This window comes from Triticum urartu, chromosome 7, assembly GCF_003073215.2.
Source record: "Triticum urartu cultivar G1812 chromosome 7, Tu2.1, whole genome shotgun sequence".
NCBI classification, from domain to species: Eukaryota; Viridiplantae; Streptophyta; class Magnoliopsida; order Poales; family Poaceae; genus Triticum; species Triticum urartu.
In genome coordinates this window covers 5,747,926-5,765,383 of record NC_053028.1, presented here as the reverse complement: position 1 = coordinate 5,765,383, position 17,458 = coordinate 5,747,926, and the positions used below count along the sequence as shown (strand labels likewise).

Genomic DNA, 17,458 nt, shown 5'->3' with positions numbered 1-17,458 from the left:
TGGCGACCACCTCGTCGCCCCAACCGCTCCTCGCCGTCGCGATCCCGAGTGGGTCATGGTCGACCACTGCGTCGTCCACGGGCTCTTCTTCCGTGTTCTGCATGTCCCCACGCGACTCGACTAAGTCGCTGCAATGGGTGGAGGAGAAGAGCGTTGTGTTCATAAAAGGTTGTGGCTAAGTCTTAGTCGACTAAGACTTAGCATGGTTCTGCGTGATTGTCTTGGAAAAAATATTTTCTCTTCTCGCAGGGTGCTCTTCTCCTGCCGAGATACACTTGAGGCCGAACTATGTGCTTGCATGGAGGGTATTTCTCTTGCTATCCAGCGATTGGAGCTGCCAATTTGTGTGGAAATGGATTCCGTAGTGGCGGTGAATATGGTTAAGGACAAAGACACGGACAGGTCTATATTTGCCTCCTTGGTGAATGGGATTAAACACTTGATGTCCCTTCATGCAACTAGTTTATTTCATATAAATCGTAATCAAAATGTGGTTAGCGATTATTTAGCTAAATTTGCAAGAATTGAAGGTAGAACAGTAGTTTGGTTGGGCTCTGGTCCCTCACAGGTTGTGGACTTGTGTAAAGTGAATTGTAATTCGCTGGATCCTTGATTAATACACGTCTTATTCGCAAAAAAAAAACTACCAAGTCTTAGTCAAATGATATACTATACAAGAAGAAAATGAAAAAAACTGAAAATAAATTTTTTATACAAATCTCCATGCAACATCAAAGGCGCATAGCATCGACTGGGACATAACGAAGTCGACTTAGCAAAATTGTTCATAAAAATACGTTTGTGGAGGAACCAGTGGCGGCGGACTTGCTGACGTCAGAGGAGATGGCGGAGGAAGCGACGAAGTGGTGAGACATGGCTGTTGGCAACAGGTGGAGGAGATGAGCGTCGTGTTCATAAAAAAATGCAGTGTAGTCCCTCCGTTTCTAAATATAAGTCTTTTTAGACATTTCAAATGGACTACAACATACGGATGTATGTAGACATATTTTAAAGTGTAGATTCACTCATTTTGATTTGTATATAGTCACTTATTGGAATCTCTTGAAAGACTTATATTTAGGAACGGAGGGAGTAGAACGGATCGATGTCCTGTGAATCACGATACGGCCACTTGTCAGACTGGATCAGCACATCAAGCAACCCACGCACATCCGGGTTGCTGGTGCACCACTATACATAGTGGCGGAGGTAGAGGGTGGACAGGGTGGACCACGACCCACCCTAACATTGGAAAATGGGCTTTATACTATAGGGAAAAAACTAAAAATTAAAAGGAAAATGAAAATTATATGTACAAATGCACTGTTGGCCCACCCTGCCCTAGTGGGCTAGTTCCGCCACTGACTATACACGTGGGTCCGGGTCTGTATAGCCAGCTATTAGCGAGTGCGGACTTTTGGTGCTCGGCCATCATGCTGGATGATATTTTTAAAAAAAAATCAAAAAGCCTATTTAAAAGTTTAAAAAAAATAAAAAAATCTGTGGAAACATATATGTGTTCCGCATGAACGTGTGCAAAATTCGTTTGAAAATGTTGTGATTTGTAGGCTGTACAAAAAAATAAAATCCAGGCCCAATAGCATAATATGCGTATGTTTGTTCACCAAAAAAATTCGAATTTTTTTGCTTTGTGGAAAATTGTATTTTGAAACGGTCCACCATGGTGATCGGTCATCGTTGGCATTTTTTGGCTATTAGCTAACTATTATACATGAATATTATCATTTAACGGTACCCTGCTTAAAAAGCTATAGCGGCGCTTACTAATAGCCCCATATATGACTGGTGGGCTCGCTACGCAGGTCGACCGGCGCCTAGCGTCCACCTCGGAAAAGATCACGTAGCACAGCACAGGCCACGGAAACACTAGTCTCCTCGCAGGCCCGGCAGCAAGATATTTTCGACGCCAATAATTGACTCCTCGTAGTCCTCTTCCAGTCGGCTCAGATCTGTTTTGGCTTCCACTTTCCTCTCTCTCAAATCTATCTACCTCCATTGGCGTTGGTTTGATGGCCGCGAATCCCGCGATGAAGGTGATTATAGCTGAGAACTCTTGCTGATCTGTAGATGTTGCATGCCCGATAGATGCTGATTTGCAGGCCCCCGTTGCTTCCTCGTTTGTTCTCTGAGGATTACAGATTTTGCTCATCTCGTTTTTGTTGTATGACGATTGCAGAAGATCGTGTTGATGGTCGAGATGAAGGACGACCGACAGAAGCAGAAGGCGATAAAAGCAGTCTCCGTTCTCTATGGTACTATTACTACTTCTCTTCTTTCCAGTTTTGTTCCTGAATTCGTTTCTGACGTGAACAACAACGGGCCTCAGGTATCGAAATGATCGGTGCGGACATGAAGGATGGAAGGATCACGGTCATCGGCGGAGATGAGCCCATCTTTGCCGCCTGTTAAAATTTCAGCTGTAACTCGCAACAACAGTTCTGTCCAATTGCCAGTATTTTCTCGTCATACTGGTTGCAATCCAGAGCAGTACTGATGCATGCATGTAATTTCTTACAATTAGCTTACCTGAGATCTAGAGGTGGCAGAGGAGAAGAACAGTCTTGATCCATTAGTTTCTATCATCCATAATATTAAATGCTTAACAAATTAACAACACTATTGGTTAGCATAAAGTGACTTAATAGATATTTTTTAACAGGGAGTACAGGACAATGGTGAATGCATTGCTGTGAAGAAGCTTCATCCCATGCCGGTTCTTGATGACGAGGAATTCAAAAGCGAGTTTAGTAATCTTTTGAGGGTCAAACATCAAAATACCATACCGTTGGTTGGTTACTGCCATCATACAGCACAGGTGCTTCTTGAGCACAATGGAAAGCATGTTTCTGCCAGAGTAGAAGAAATATATTTATGCTCGGAATACTTGGAGGGAGGAACCCTTGACAAGCATCTTTCTAGTATGATTATGCTCTACTTACATTATCATTTTTGCAGGCATGAACAATTAATGATCCCTAAACTTTACATCCTCGTAATGCACATTTTGTTTACTTCTATAGATGAACCATGTGCGCTTGTTTGGCACACATGTTACAAAATAATTAAGGGTATCTGCGAGGGTTTACATTACCTTCACAAAGGATTCGAGTATCCTATTTACCATCTGGAATTAAAACCTACAAAGATTTTGCTGGATAACGAAATGATGCCCAAAATTGGAGGTTTTGGTTTCTCTGGATTCTTGGATACAACGGAAACCTTCAACACATCAGAAGTTATGCGAACAAGGTATGTTTAACACATATGGGAAATAATTAAATTCTTTGATGAACTTTTTGAGAAAATGAATTCTTGTTGTACTACGCAGTTTATACATGCCACCAGAATACATCAGTAAACGGCAAATCACACCAAAGTTTGATGTATTCAGTCTGGGCGTTATAATCTTGCAAATAATGGCAGGGAAGGAAAGCTATCCGAAATGTGCAGATATTCCTCCTGAAGAGTTTATTGAGCCTGTAAGGAAAATAACTATATAATGAAATATAACCATTTTCACTAATATTAATTAGGTTGTGCTATACATTCCCCGCAAAAAAAAAAGGTTATGCTATACATCTAGTCATGCATTGCCAAGGAATTGTGTTTCAATTCTGCAGGTCTATGAATTCTGGGTAGATAGGATGCAAGGCACAATATCCAAGCATACTTCACACGAAGTTAGAACATGCATCGAAATAGCTCTAAGCTGTGTGGAGTTCAATCGAGTGAAGAGGCCTACTATAAATGAGATCATACAAAGACTGAATAAGATTGATATTGTTGAGTGCTCATCTATAGGTGAGCTATACAAGACAGAGGAGTTTGCATTTGATTTCTTAAAACATATTACAAATGGTTTTTCCAAGAAGAATATAATTGGTCATGGTGGATATGGAATTGTTTACAAGGTATGGTTATTACTTCATCCTCTAACTTTCATATGAGCCTTGCCGTTAACTACAAGAATGACATGCCATAAAAATTGAGATTTTTAACAGGGATTGTTGGACAATGGAGAAGAGATTGCTGTTAAGAAACTTCATCAAATGTTATGGATTGAAGATGAGCAATTTAAGAATGAGGTTAATAATCTAATGAGGGTGCAACACAAAAATATTGTACGGTTAGTTGGCTACTGCCACCATACATCACAAATATTTGTTGAGCACGAAGGAAAACATGTTTCTGCTAGTGTAGTAGAAAGAGCGATTTGTTTTGAACACAAGCAGGGTGGAAGCCTTGACAATCAACTTTCTGGTATGATTCTGCTCCACCTGCATTAATTAAATTGAATTTAAAATTTCTAGTACATAATGTACTACAGGGTGAGGGACATGGTTTATTTACTCACCCTTGTATGCGTACACATGATTCACAGCTGAACCTTGCATACTTGATTGGAACAAATGTTATAAAATAATAAAAGGAATTTGTGAGGGTCTACATTACCTTCATAGTGCTGATAATCCAATTTACCATTTGGACATAAAACCTGCTAATATTTTGTTGGATAAGGACATGGAGGCAAAAATTGGTGATTTTGGTTTGTCAAGACTTTTTGATTCAACACAAACCTATATGACAGAATCCAGAGATATTAAAGGAACACGGTAAACTAATAACCCAGAAATGATCAATGAACTTCTTTCTCGAGCTTCTAGAAAAATAATTGTTTGATGAAATGCAGTGGATACATGCCACCGGAATACATCGACAAACAAAAAATCAGTCCGAAGTTTGACATATATAGTCTCGGGGTCATAATCATTCAAATAATGGCAGGAAAGGAGGGCTACTTCAATTGCCCACACACCCCTCCAAGAGAATTTATTAAACATGTAAGGAAAGGGAAACGATATCATGGAAAACATTATTCCACAAATATTTTATTGCCCCTTACCCCTGTTGCCTCTTCTCGTATTATGTTTCAATTATGCAGGTACGTGAAAAATGGAGAGTGAGGCTTCAGGCAACAATGTCGTCCCATGTAACTGAAGAAGTGAGGACATGCATCGAAATAGCGTTAAAATGTGTGGAGGACGACCGAAAGCGAAGACCTGCAATAGCGACAATTGTTAATGAACTAAGTAACATTGGTATTGCTAGAAGTTCACCAGTAGGTCAGGTACGTATTCTCTAAACCCACGGACCATCACTTTTTCATCATGACTGGCCTTATGACTTTCATCATCCTACTTTAATTCGTATGTTCCCTGCCATAACATGTAATAGTAAACATGCGCTTTGCGCTGGTAGGAATTTTAAATGAAACTAGTAGTAACCTAATAATATCAAATTTTCTAGAAAAAAAAGATGTAGGATTTTGTTGGTATTTGTTTTGCCAAAATACAATATTCTTCATGACTGTGTTATTGAGGATCTCCCGAGCTACATTTTCCAGCGCGTAGCAGGTCCCTGTAGACAAAAGTAGAAAACGGCCCATTTATCTCGGTTCCAGAGGCCCTTTAGCCCCGGTTCCAGAACCGGGACTAAAGAGTCGGGACTAAAGCCCAAAACCTTTAGTGTCGGTTCGCTTACAAACCGGGACAGAAGGGGATCCACGTGGCCGCTTCGGGCCGCCCAGGCAGGAGGACCTTTAGTCCCGGTTGGTGACCAAAAGGCATCCACACGTCAGTAGCTGGCAGGAGCTGGGTTTTTTTAAAGGGGGTGGGTTAGGGGTTTTGGAGGGTTAATTTAGGGGTATCATATTGTGTTAGCTAGCTAATAGAGAGAAGTGACCTCTCTTTATCTCTGTGCTTGGTCGACACTAGCTACTATACGTATAGAGAGAACTCAACACGCTAGCTAGTAAGCAAGTGAAGGAACCATTAAGTACACAAGATCGTCATGAACATATACAGAGAGAAGTGGCCTCTCTTTCTGCAAGAGATTGGTCGAACAACAATATAAGATCTCTTACAATCCCTAACATCTAAAGTCTATATCAATTTTCACATGGTATTCTCCGGCTTTATGTATGACGTGGTCAAGAAAGAATCCCGCCAATTCCTCTTGAATTGCTCGTATGCGATCATGCGGTAGGAGTTCATCCTGCATCTGCCAGATATAATTTAAAGAAGGGGGTCAATACATATATATGAATGAAACTCAACATAAATGATGCTAATAAAATAAAATTGTGAATAGTATTGTTTACGTACTTGATATTGTTTGTCAGAGTGGCCCCGCTGAGAGGTCGCGTTGTAGATGAACTCGCAAACGTAGTATCCACAAAAATCATTCCCGGCTTCCTGCCACAAGCACTTTATGAGAAATAGAGTTCAATCAAACTGATAATCAAGCATGATAAATGGTATTGATGAAACTAGAATCAATAAGAGATGCGCGGAACTAGCTAGTAGTACTTACTTTCGGGTGTGTAAATCACAGCTCCCTCGGTAGTCCCGGAACAATTCCGGTGAACTCTTTCCAAACCCTGCCGGACAAAGAAAATAATTACTTGATATTAGGAAATGACCAAAGTTTCCGATATGGTGCGATAATGATCGATTGAACTTACTTCTGGAGCATTTCAGTCATGTCCGCATAGTCATGGGGGTCTTTTCGTCTCGAGTCTAAGACAGTTAGTACTTCCGGGTCAAGCTTAATCTCTAGCAGAATAAAGTGGAAGCTTCTCATGCATGCATATAACTCATCAATTACATTACTATAACCTTGAGTAAGGGAAACCGAATATGCACAAGACAGTAACACTCATTTGAAGTTGTAAGGAAAGAGTATTTTCTCTTCGTTTTAATTTTTAAGCAACGATTGTAGCAAGTTGTCCTCGGTATTTGTGACTCTGTTTTTAACCGACCATTCATTTATGGTATTTGGGTTAATGAACCCGATGTCATAATCTGCATAATATAGTGAAGATAATTATGTATACATGCAATGAAAGAGCTGAGCTATATATAGAGACTTAATTACAGAAGTAGTACTTACAGACAGTAGCAAGTCACGAGTTGTTTGTCGAGGGCCAATTGATTGTATAACTGGAATAACTCCACAAATTCAACAGGCAACAGCTCAGTTCCAACGAGGTCGTGCTCCTCTTTAATTCTCAACATCAAACTATCCTTCCCAGACTCGCTGCAGGTTTTCATGTACAATTCATGCAATCTCCGCGTCATCGTTGTTAGAGGAGGACGACCAGGTTTGACGAGAGGCTTCCTATACTGGTATCTGAATTCGTCCACCTCCATTATTTGAAACTCTACATCATTGCTCAGGTAATCAGCAGGATTGGTACCGGGCAGTATCCTGAGATGATTAGCGACGATATCGCTAGACGCCTTGAGCAGGGGGCACGATTGGTTCGCCTGTTCACCGAGCTAGGGAATTTTTCCCACTTCTTCGTTCTGCTAACCTTGCATCACTGGAAGTACTTCTCGACCGCCGCGCATCTTCATATGTCTTTTTAAGACAGCGGACATAGTTGGAATCCGGTGAAGGCGGTGGTGGTCACTTCACGGCATCAATAATGCGCTTCAATTTCACCGGGTCTAGCATCTCCTTCGGAGGTGGAGGTTTCTTTGCAGAAAGTCCCTCACTTGGGCAGCACAGATTTCCTCTTTTTCCTTCTCGGTCTTCTCATATGGTAACTTCTCGAGAGCCTTGAGACTTGGACCATATTTGAATTGCTTCCCGACTCTGCTTGTATTGCTAGCCGCCGGAGCGGCGGCTTCTCTCTTCCGCCTTTGCTGACGCGGCGGAGTCCGCTGACACTTCGGAGGAGGCGGAGTGCTACGACACGTTGGAGGAGGTGGAGTGCCCTCACACGCCGAAGGAGGCGGAGTGCCGTGATCACTTGCCGGAGGAGGAGGAGGAGGAGGAGGAGGCGTCCAGTTTGGAAGCTTGATGTGCTCCTTCCTCCATAGACATGTACTTCTCAAGGCATAAACCAACTGATTCTCCCCTTCACCTGTAGGGTGGTCAAACTCTAGCTCCTCAAATCCCTCCATTATTTCATCCACCGTCACAACAGTATAGCCATGTGGAATCGGATGGCAGTGAAAAGTTCCGTCAGCTTGAGGAGGTGCAACAGAGCCGACACCCGCCTTCAAAGTCAGGTTCTGCCATTTCATCATAAGCTCGCAATGTTAGGCCTCCGTGATAGTTTCCACGGGGTAGCGAGGAGCCGTGAAATCAGGTTGAACGAGCTCCGTGGAAGCCACGCTGCTTCTCCGCTGAGATGGTGGAGTAGGTTTGTGCCGCTGAGATGGTTGGCCGGCAACTGCAAGTTCCTCTAGCTTCGCTATTCTTGCATTGAGCTTCTGCATTTTGCTCAGCTCCGCTTTCCTCTTTCTCTCTCAGCTTCTGTAACCGCCTGCGTCGGGAAACCCAACCACCCACGGAACGAAGCCTGGTGTGCCTCGTGTTTGTCTAGGGTGCTCAAGATTCATGAGGGCCTCGGTCAGCTCGTCCTTCTCTCTGTCTTGAATGAACGTCCCTTCCTGCGCTGCGGTGATATAATCCTGAAGCTTCTTGATGGGTATTGCAAGTTTCTCGTCCGTCCAACGACACTCCCCTGTTTCTAGGTCCAAAGTCCCCCCAACCCCGAAGAACCAAGTCCTTGAATGGTCTGGCCAGTTCAATGTTGCTGGTTGGACCCCTTTAGCAAGCAGGTCTTGCTCAGCTTTGTCCCACAACGGCCGGGCTTTGTAGTAGCCACCTGACCCGTGTGATGGTGATTCTTCTTCTTTGCAGCATTTTTCTTGTTTGTCTCTGACCATTTCTTACCCTTCTTCGAATTCTTGTAGGCCACAAATGCGGGCCAGTGATCTCTTATCTTCTCATAATGGCCGGTGAATTCTGGAGTATTCCCTTTATTGACAAACTTTGTGCTCAACTCTTTCTTCCAGTTCCTGAATAGACCTTCCATCTTTTTAAGAGCACACGCCTTGACTGTAGGGTGAAATTTGCCTTCAGCGAGGTCCAAAGATCATATTTCTGTCTATCCTAGACATAAGAAACTTCAGGGTCGTCCTTACTCTTATTCCATTGCTGGACGCTGATCGGGAAGCTGTCCCTAACAATCGCTCCGCATTGACCAACAAATGCATCTTAATTTGGTCCGCTTGGGTTCAATTGGGTTGGCCATCGTCCGCGATTTCTGTGATCGTGAACCTTTCATCCTGGCGCAACCTTTTCTTCGGGCCTCGTATCTTTACGGAAGTTTGGGTCGATCCGGAGGGCTATAAAAGAAGAAAGAAGCGTTAATATATGTACATACCAAAACAATTAATGCATCAATTAATCAACACAAGCTTAATTAATATATATACCTCGCCGGACTTTGCAACAGCTCCCTCCTCCGTTCGATCACCGGAGCTGTCATCATGATCTCCTTCTTCCTCCGCCATTCGGTCACCGGAGCCGTCATGATCTCCTTCCTCCTCCATTGTTGGATTACCGGAGCCTTCATCATCTCCTTCCTGACCATCGGTGTCGTTGAGAAACGACAAGGCATCACCTCCATCGCGGATTATATCCCCCAACAACGCTCTTTCTCTTCTAGGGTTTGGGTGGTCTTGAGAGTTTATCGGGTAGGGGCGGGAGGGGGTAGGAGATCGACAACACTCTTTCTCATAGGAGAGGACACTTTGCAAAAAATAAACGCTATGCATGAGATCAAACTATCCATACATTCTCCCCCATTGACCTATGCCGGCAACAATAGATCAACGACGCTTCTAGGGTTTGGGGTGGCCTTGATAACGCTTCTAGGGTTTGGGGTGGCCTCGACAATGCTTCTAGGGTTTGGGGTGGCCTCGACAATGCTCTTTTAACTTGGTGAAATTGGGTGGCCTCGACAACTCTTCTAGGGTTTGGGGTGGCCTTGATAATACATTTTCAGTCCCGGTCCGGAGAGTTGGCCGGGTGAGAGGGGGTTGATCGATGTCCCCCCTCATGTCGAAGTTACTTGAGCACAAGAGCTCCGATTGAGACGATTTTGGATCCGTTGGAAAGCTCTCGGGGAGCCGATGCCAACACGATGATAGGGGGCCGGGGTGCTCCCTTGGCCTTGTTGATAGATAGAGCCGATGCCAACTTGATGATAGAGTCGATGCCCAAATTTTCATTTAACAAAAAAACTACCTTCAAAAAATACTTGCTTCGCCGCGGGTGCTTGGTGCGACATGGACTCGGTGGAAAATGCGGTGGTGGCCGGGCCGGGCGGTTTTCTTTTCCTTCTTCATTTTTTTCCTTTGTTTTTTCTTATACGTTTGTTTTCGTTTTCACTCTACATTTTCGTACATATGAAAAACAACGAAGTTTGTATACAAAAGTGAACATATACATCTCATACATGAACATATACACATGAAAATTTATCTATCTATCTATCTCATCTCATACATGAACATATACATGAACGTATACACATATACATGAAAAACATATATACATGAACATATACACATATGCATGAAAAAACAGAGCATGGTGCTGCCCGCCGGCGAACATGGAGCAGCGGCGACGGGGAGCAGGGGACATTGGGAAGGGGGGCTCACTGTGGAGCGGGGGAGCGCGGCGACGAGGACGGCGGGCTCAGGGGGGTACGCACGCGCGTGGCGAGGGCGAGGGCACGGGCGCGTCAGCTAGGGCACGTCGGGGCGGGCAGGGGCGCGGGGAAGCGTCACCGGCGTCGGGGCAGATTGCGTCGAGGGCGGCGGTGGCGGCGACGGTGAGGTGGAGCAGCCTGACGACGTCGGCGGCAGATTTTCAGTAGCTTCTCAAATCCATTGTCAGATACACCATTGTCTGCCTTCTACTGCAGCAATTCTAGGATGGTACCGAGCTTTGTGTTGCCATCTTCGTAATTTGGGTACAACCCTTTTTTGTGATCCTCTAACATGTGATCGAACTTCAACTCTCCTTTTCACTTTCGCATTGTCACTTTGCATCAACAATGACCCGGCAAAAATCATCATCGAGCACATCGTCTGGTTCCTCTTAATCTTCAGCTTCCCCCGTTGCAGCATCACCGTATTAAGGGGGCACATAGTTGTCATCAGCCTCTTCTTTTTCATTGTCTTCCATCATAACTCATCTTTCTCCGTGATTGGTCCAAACATTATGGTGTGGCATGAAACCCTTCTCAAGCAGGTGGGTGTGAAGGATTTTCCAGTTAGAGTAAGACTTCGTATTCCCACATCTAGGGCTGGACAATACATAAAACCATTCTACTTGTTTGCCTCAGCCACTTCGAGAAAATTATGAATGCCCTTAATGTACTCGGAGGTGCGTCTGTCACCGTACATCCATTGCCGGTTCATCTGCGTGCATTATATATAATTAAGTGTGTCAAAAACCATTACAGAATATCATGAATAGAGAAGTGACCAAATTAATAGAAGTTTATCATCACATTAAAACCAAAGTACAGTAGTGATCAAATGTTATTACTGAAAAAATAAATACATAAAGTTCATACATATATAGTTCTCATTGAACAACAATAACTCTTTAGAGCATCTTGTTGGAGTTGTGTCGAATATAGTGTACTAGGTAGGTTACATTTGGACTTGTAGTTGTATTGTGTTTAGATAGGATATGGAGTCGTGTCCAAGTAGGACACTTGTATCCTAGGCCTCTCATATATAGCGGGGGTAGACACACGATGTAACCTATGCCAACATAATAGCACGGGAATGCAGGGTAAGCTGGCGGCATGTGCCGGTGTCCAGAGCGACCGGGTGCGGTATTGTGACGGTGTCATGGGAAGGAGCGCCCATAGTCAGGCCCCGGGGATGTAGCCATATCGGTGAACCTCGTTAACAAATCTCGGTGTTGTGCTCGTGTGATTGTTTGGTCCTCGGATGATCAACGGTATGCCTCAAATTTATTCTAACAAGTGGTATCAGAGCTAGATTGTTTGGAGGCTGTGAATTATTGATTCAGAGGAAGATTGCCGTTGAGTTCGTCGAGTGCGGAAGAATCAGTCTTCGGCCGAAGCTACTGCTCGGATCAGAAGCAAGTTTTTCTATGAAAGTTATCTTGTACCGCGGTCGTCGGCGAATATTGGAAGCGTCGCGGCGGAAGGATCGCGATCGGTTGGTTGGCAGCTGACGTAGCGACAACCCTAGGCAGCGCGTGCGAAGTAGGCGCGCACACAGTACGGGCTGGCCCAGGCGGGGCTGGCAGGTACACGCGGCCACGCACGAAAAAGCTAGCTAGGCAATTGGCACGCTGCATGGAACGACTGCAGTGCAGATCCGATCGAGTCAAGAGATTTGTTTGACAAAAAAATGACACATGGCAGACCCAATCGGCGGAGAAACATTCATGGATACGTATCCGTTGAAGCTAGCAGGGACATTGAGAAAGCAACAACCAGCATTGGAGATTGAGCCTTGGAGCTACACCACGTGAAGGCCAAAATTGTTTGGTTAAATTGCTATTAGTACTGGGAGGTGACAACGGGTTTGCTTCATGTATTATTGCATCGTGAAAAGTTCAGTTGGCGCGATAGAGATGCTTGAAGGAGTTGCAGGAAGTCGTGTCAGCTAAGGTGGAATTGTCATGTGATGGATGAAAATTCACGGAAGACGGTTTGAGAGCCTTGAGTGTGTCGTACAGTCGAATGAGTTCGGCTGGGTCGGACTAGGCGGTCTGACGGATCGACGTGAGTCGATTGGTACAGAAGACGGTGCGGGATCGGCGACGATGACATATGAGCGTGATGCTGATGGTGACTGACTTCTGGGCGTGGAAACACGTGGCGTAGGCCCGAGGCTTGTGTGGCTTCGACAGGACTATGGCGCGGGGTTGATTCAAGGTGATGTACACATGGAGCTTGGAGTCAACGGGGCGCGGGGTGGCACGTACAACCACCATGGAGTCATGTTGAAGGTGGAGCTGGATTGAGGGGCTACGGCGTAAGTCGACAGAGAGTCGAAGCCTATTCAGCTGGGAAAAGCGAGTGACATGCAGTTTGGACTGGAGCCTAGTAGTCTGATGGAAGCATGAAACTCGTCATCGGTCGGCGATGATCGGTGGTACTATGCAGTGGGTGTTGAGTGGTGTGGGTTTGCGACCCTTGAGACTCGACCGGGACAGCGGAGGCTCAACGCGGTAATAGCGGCGAGGCGTGCGGCATGCACGGGGGATGGAGACGGGCCAGGCCTCTGGTGGTCATACATGTGATGAGACAACTGCGAATTTGACTCGGGATGACTACAAGCAATGGTGAAATTCCTTCAAATTTCAGACAGGCGGTCAAGAAAAGAGCGGTGATGTTGAGTTCAGGTAACTCTTATGTGTGACACCCAATATGTGAGTTGTTCACTTTCACGCAGGTCAGTGACCGGTGTGTGATGTCGTGGATGAATACTCTGGAAGTTGGAGCACAAACTAGAGTAACAAAGAACTTAATTTTGCTCAAGTGTTGACCATGGCAAGAAAAGAAGGGACTACAAGTTGCAGGTGGAGTCATATGGAGTCTTTGGAGTAGCAGCGGTACTCATGGGATAAGCTCAAGTCCAATGTACATGAAAGTTTGACGCATGAACAAATCCAGGGTGGTGGAGTATATTCGCCAAGGTGGAGTTTGATGAAGGTGTGTCGAATATAGTGTACAAGGTAGGTTACAGTTGGACTTGTAGTTGTATTGTGTTTAGATAGGATATGGAGTCGTGTCCAAGTAGGACACTTGTATTCTAGGCCTCTCATATATAGTGGGGGTAGACACACGATGTAACCTATGCCAGCATAATAGCACCGGAACGCAGGGGGAGCCGGCGGCATGTGCCGGTGTCCAGGGCGGCTGGGTGCGGTATTGTGATGGTGTCATGGGGAGGAGCGTCCATAGTCAGGCCCCGGGGATGTAGCCATATCGGTGAACCTCGTTAACAAATCTCGGTGTTGTGCTCGTGTGATTGTTTGGTCCTCGGATGATCAATGGTATGCCTCGGATTTATTCTAACACATCTAATTAAACAATACATTGAAACTATGTAAAACATTTCAATGCAACAATAAATGCGATCATAATCGCAACTAAGGTAACAATTGATCCAACGACGTAATGATACAAAGCCTCGGTATGAATGGCATATTTTCTAATCTTTCTAATCTTCAAGCGCATTGCATCCATCTTGATCTTGTGATCATCGACGACATCCGCAACATGCAACTCCAATCTCATCTTCTCCTCCTCAATTCTTTTCAAATTTTTCTTCAAGTAATTGTTTTCTTCTTCAACTAAATTTAACCTCTCGACAATAGGGTCGGTTGGAATTTCCGTTTCACATACCTCCTAGATAAAACATCTATGTCACGTTGGTCGGCATAATTGTCATAAACACTAAATAAACCAAATAGTTATAAAAGATAATATATATACCACATATGAATCATAGACAGGACGAGGGCCGACGGAGGCGGATATCAAAACCATCGCACTATATAATAACAAACAATAATAAAAGTAAGAAAATTATACAATTATCTATATAAATCATATAAGTAAGAACTTTTTTCTTTTAGAAAGAATATAAAAACAAGAGGCTCACCACGGTGGTGCCAGCGACGAGATTGGCGCGGACGATCGACGACGGCCGAGGACGGGGACGGGACATGACATACCGCCAAACCTAGACAAATCTTGAGAGAAATGGAGTTTGGGCAAGGAGCTTCAAGAGGAGAAAGCTTAAGTCTAGGTTGGGCATTTCATCGAACACCTCATCTGCATAGAAGGTGAGCTAGAGCACCATAAAGCTCTCTCACGGCCGGCCAAAAAACAGAGCAGTGGCTCTGCTCGCAGGCAGGGGTGGGGGTATATATAGGCCACTCTTTATTCCCTGTTGGTGGCTAAAGCCGGGACTAAAGGACCACATTTGGTCCCGGTTCCAGACACCAACCGGGACTAAAGGTTGTGGGGAAGCGAGGCCCATTGGTCCCGGTTCGTGTCTGGAACCGAGACCAAAGGGGTCAGACGAACCGGGACCAATGGCCCCTGTGGCCCGGCCGGCGCCATGGCCTCACGAACCGGGACTGATGCCCCGTTCGGTCCCGGTTCGTGAGTGAACCAGAATTAATGGCCTTACCCAGGCATCAACCAAAGCCCTATTTTCTACTGGTGAGAATTTCCTCTGTAGCAAGGCCATGTAAAATATCTGCATTGACTTAGAAATTTTTTATTGTCATATGCAATATTTTTTCTGCATAACCAAAGCTTATTGTCACTTATCATTTGATTGTTTTCCTACGCTATTAGGGGGCGCTAAATGCACACCAATTATTACCGCATACTAAATATAAAATACCAGCAATTAGACCGTCCTTCCGAGAGACTGTTGGAGAACAGATCAATTCACCTTGTCATAGGCTTTTTTGAGTGTCTGTTTTGAAAATAACACCGTTCAATTTTTCGGAATGAAGATCATAGACTGTGTCATTTAATAATTACATACCTAAGAAACATATGGTGTGTGTGTGCATGCGTGCGTGCGTGCGTGCGTGTGTGTGTGTGTGTGTGTGACTCCCTACATGATCTAACAGTTGCTTTCTGGATGCAGTGGGCAAATAAGCTGACTGCATTGAAGTCCTTGTTATTATCCACTCACTTCAAACACTGGCTGGTCCTCTTAGTCGCAGCAGGGATCGCCATATTTTTCGCATGGCTCCAATTCTGTCCAGGTATTGACGCACTGTAGCCGGGCAGGATTGCTTGAACGCGTGAGTCTGTTGGCTTCAATTAATGTGCGTGAATCTTGAAATTCTGCAGATTCATGGTGCCGAAGCATTACGCGGAGAACATAAAACAACATCCCTTGAAGTACATAGTCAATTCGCTCATGTAGATATGCACGAATGGTGTTGGTGATTCTCATGTCAACAGAGAGAATATATTTGTTACACGAATGGTGTTGGTGATTCTCATGTCAAGTTTCAGCTGTCAAACAAAGGAAATGGCCATCTTCAAAACCAGTAGAGTCCTAGGGTATCTGTATTTTTTTAGAAGTTCATGTGCCATGCATATAGTCTGATGGTTGGCATGAACTTTGAGTGTAGAGAAGTGTTTTTTGTAAATGTCTAGGAGGAAACAAAGTGTCACATGTGCGAAAAACATGCATTGACTATTGCAGGAAGGACCGCCAAGACAAGGCTTAAACGACCGAGAAAGAAAAACAAAAGCCTAAACTAGCAATCTAGTTTACAGGGGAACGTTGTTAACTGTTAAGCCCTGAGGATTTTGGTGCACTTTGGGGCTGTTCTGGGATCGAAGAAAGATAGGGAAAGAAGGAAGTGTTAGTTAATCTAAGCCTGCTCTCTGCTTATTTCTTTGCTCTAACATTTATCTATAATAAAGTGTGTAACGGAGCCACTGGTCAGATGTTATAGACCAGGGCTAATGTGCCTGTGGTCGACTTGCTCACCTGTTCTGCGATCTGACATGGGGTTGTGGGCGATGTCGAGGGAAAACAGCGGTTGGCGCCGGCAATGGCGCGGCTGATCCCATTTGTGGAACTCCCACCAGTGTCTTGACGAGGTGAGTAGCTAGCTACTGGAAATAGGACGGCAACCCCACTGAAAGGGGAGCTGGAAATCGCTGGTGTTTATGTGCGCTCTGTTCTTAGGCATGCTGCCTGAGAGGTGTTTGCTTAATTGTTTTGCCGTCATGCCGAGCCAGTGGGGTGCGCGATGCGTTTGGATGAAGGAGTAGAGAGGAAGAATCGAGATGCGGCAAGGGGACGATTGAGGATTGCCATGCAAGATGAGAGAGAGATATGTTTGTGGTGGGAAGACGATGCGAGGAGAAGGGATAAGGCTCGAGGTGATTGAGCGGTGCGTGGGTCCCATATACAGTGCGTATACGTGGGGGGCCGACCGGCGCAAGTTTCAGCCGGCCCGCCGTATATAAACGTTTCCCTATTGCTTATGGGTGATGTCGAGGGAAAACGGTGGTTGGCGCCGGCAATGGCTGATCCCATTTGTGGATCTCCCACCACTGTCTTGACAAGGTGAGTAGCTAGCTACTGGAAATAGCAACAAGGACGGCAACCCCACTGAAAAGGGAGGTGGAAATCACTGGTGTTTGTGTGTTCTGTTCTTAGCTATGCTGCCTGAGAGGTGTTTGCTTAATTGTCCTGCCGTCGTGTCCACCTGAGAAGTGAGTCCTCTTGTTGCGTCCAGATATCGTGTGATGGAGAGAGACTCTGAGAGGACTACCATTTAGTACGAGATCCAGATTTGTAGGTGCAAAAAAAGGTGATGGTGAAATTCTGACGCCCTAGGCATTGTAGGAGGCGGCGAGGAAGCAGGTGGAGGAGATGTGATTGTTGGCAACAGGTGGAGCAGATGAGCGTGGTGTTCATCAAAAAATACGTTTGTGCAACATGTGGAACAGTCTCATTACACATACAAAGAATTAAATAAAAAATCATTACACTTTAATAACGGGTATATATATTCTACACGCTAA

General features: G+C 44.9%; 1 protein-coding gene across 5 annotated transcripts; it reads left to right on the top strand.

Annotated features, from left to right (window-relative positions):
• Window positions 1–1,832: 1,832 nt before the first annotated feature.
• On the top strand, window positions 1,833–16,369 carry LOC125520376 (cysteine-rich receptor-like protein kinase 26). 5 transcript variants are annotated; one of them, XM_048685298.1, is made up of 13 exons: window positions 1,834–2,054; window positions 2,198–2,273; window positions 2,348–2,440; window positions 2,681–2,939; window positions 3,042–3,270; window positions 3,350–3,500; window positions 3,642–3,932; window positions 4,023–4,281; window positions 4,403–4,634; window positions 4,712–4,862; window positions 4,964–5,149; window positions 15,552–15,672; window positions 15,761–16,369. In XM_048685298.1, exons 3-13 carry the CDS (start codon window positions 2,378–2,380, stop codon window positions 15,793–15,795), a joined length of 1,977 nt encoding a protein of 658 aa, XP_048541255.1. In that variant the 5' UTR covers window positions 1,834–2,054; window positions 2,198–2,273; window positions 2,348–2,377; the 3' UTR covers window positions 15,796–16,369. The 5 variants fall into 5 exon arrangements, with proteins under 5 accessions (XP_048541252.1, XP_048541254.1, XP_048541255.1 ...); XM_048685295.1 differs by having other exon boundaries at window positions 1,833–2,054; window positions 2,681–3,270; XM_048685297.1 differs by having other exon boundaries at window positions 1,833–2,054; window positions 2,348–2,524; window positions 2,681–3,270.
• The last annotated feature ends 1,089 nt before the right edge of the window (window positions 16,370–17,458 follow it).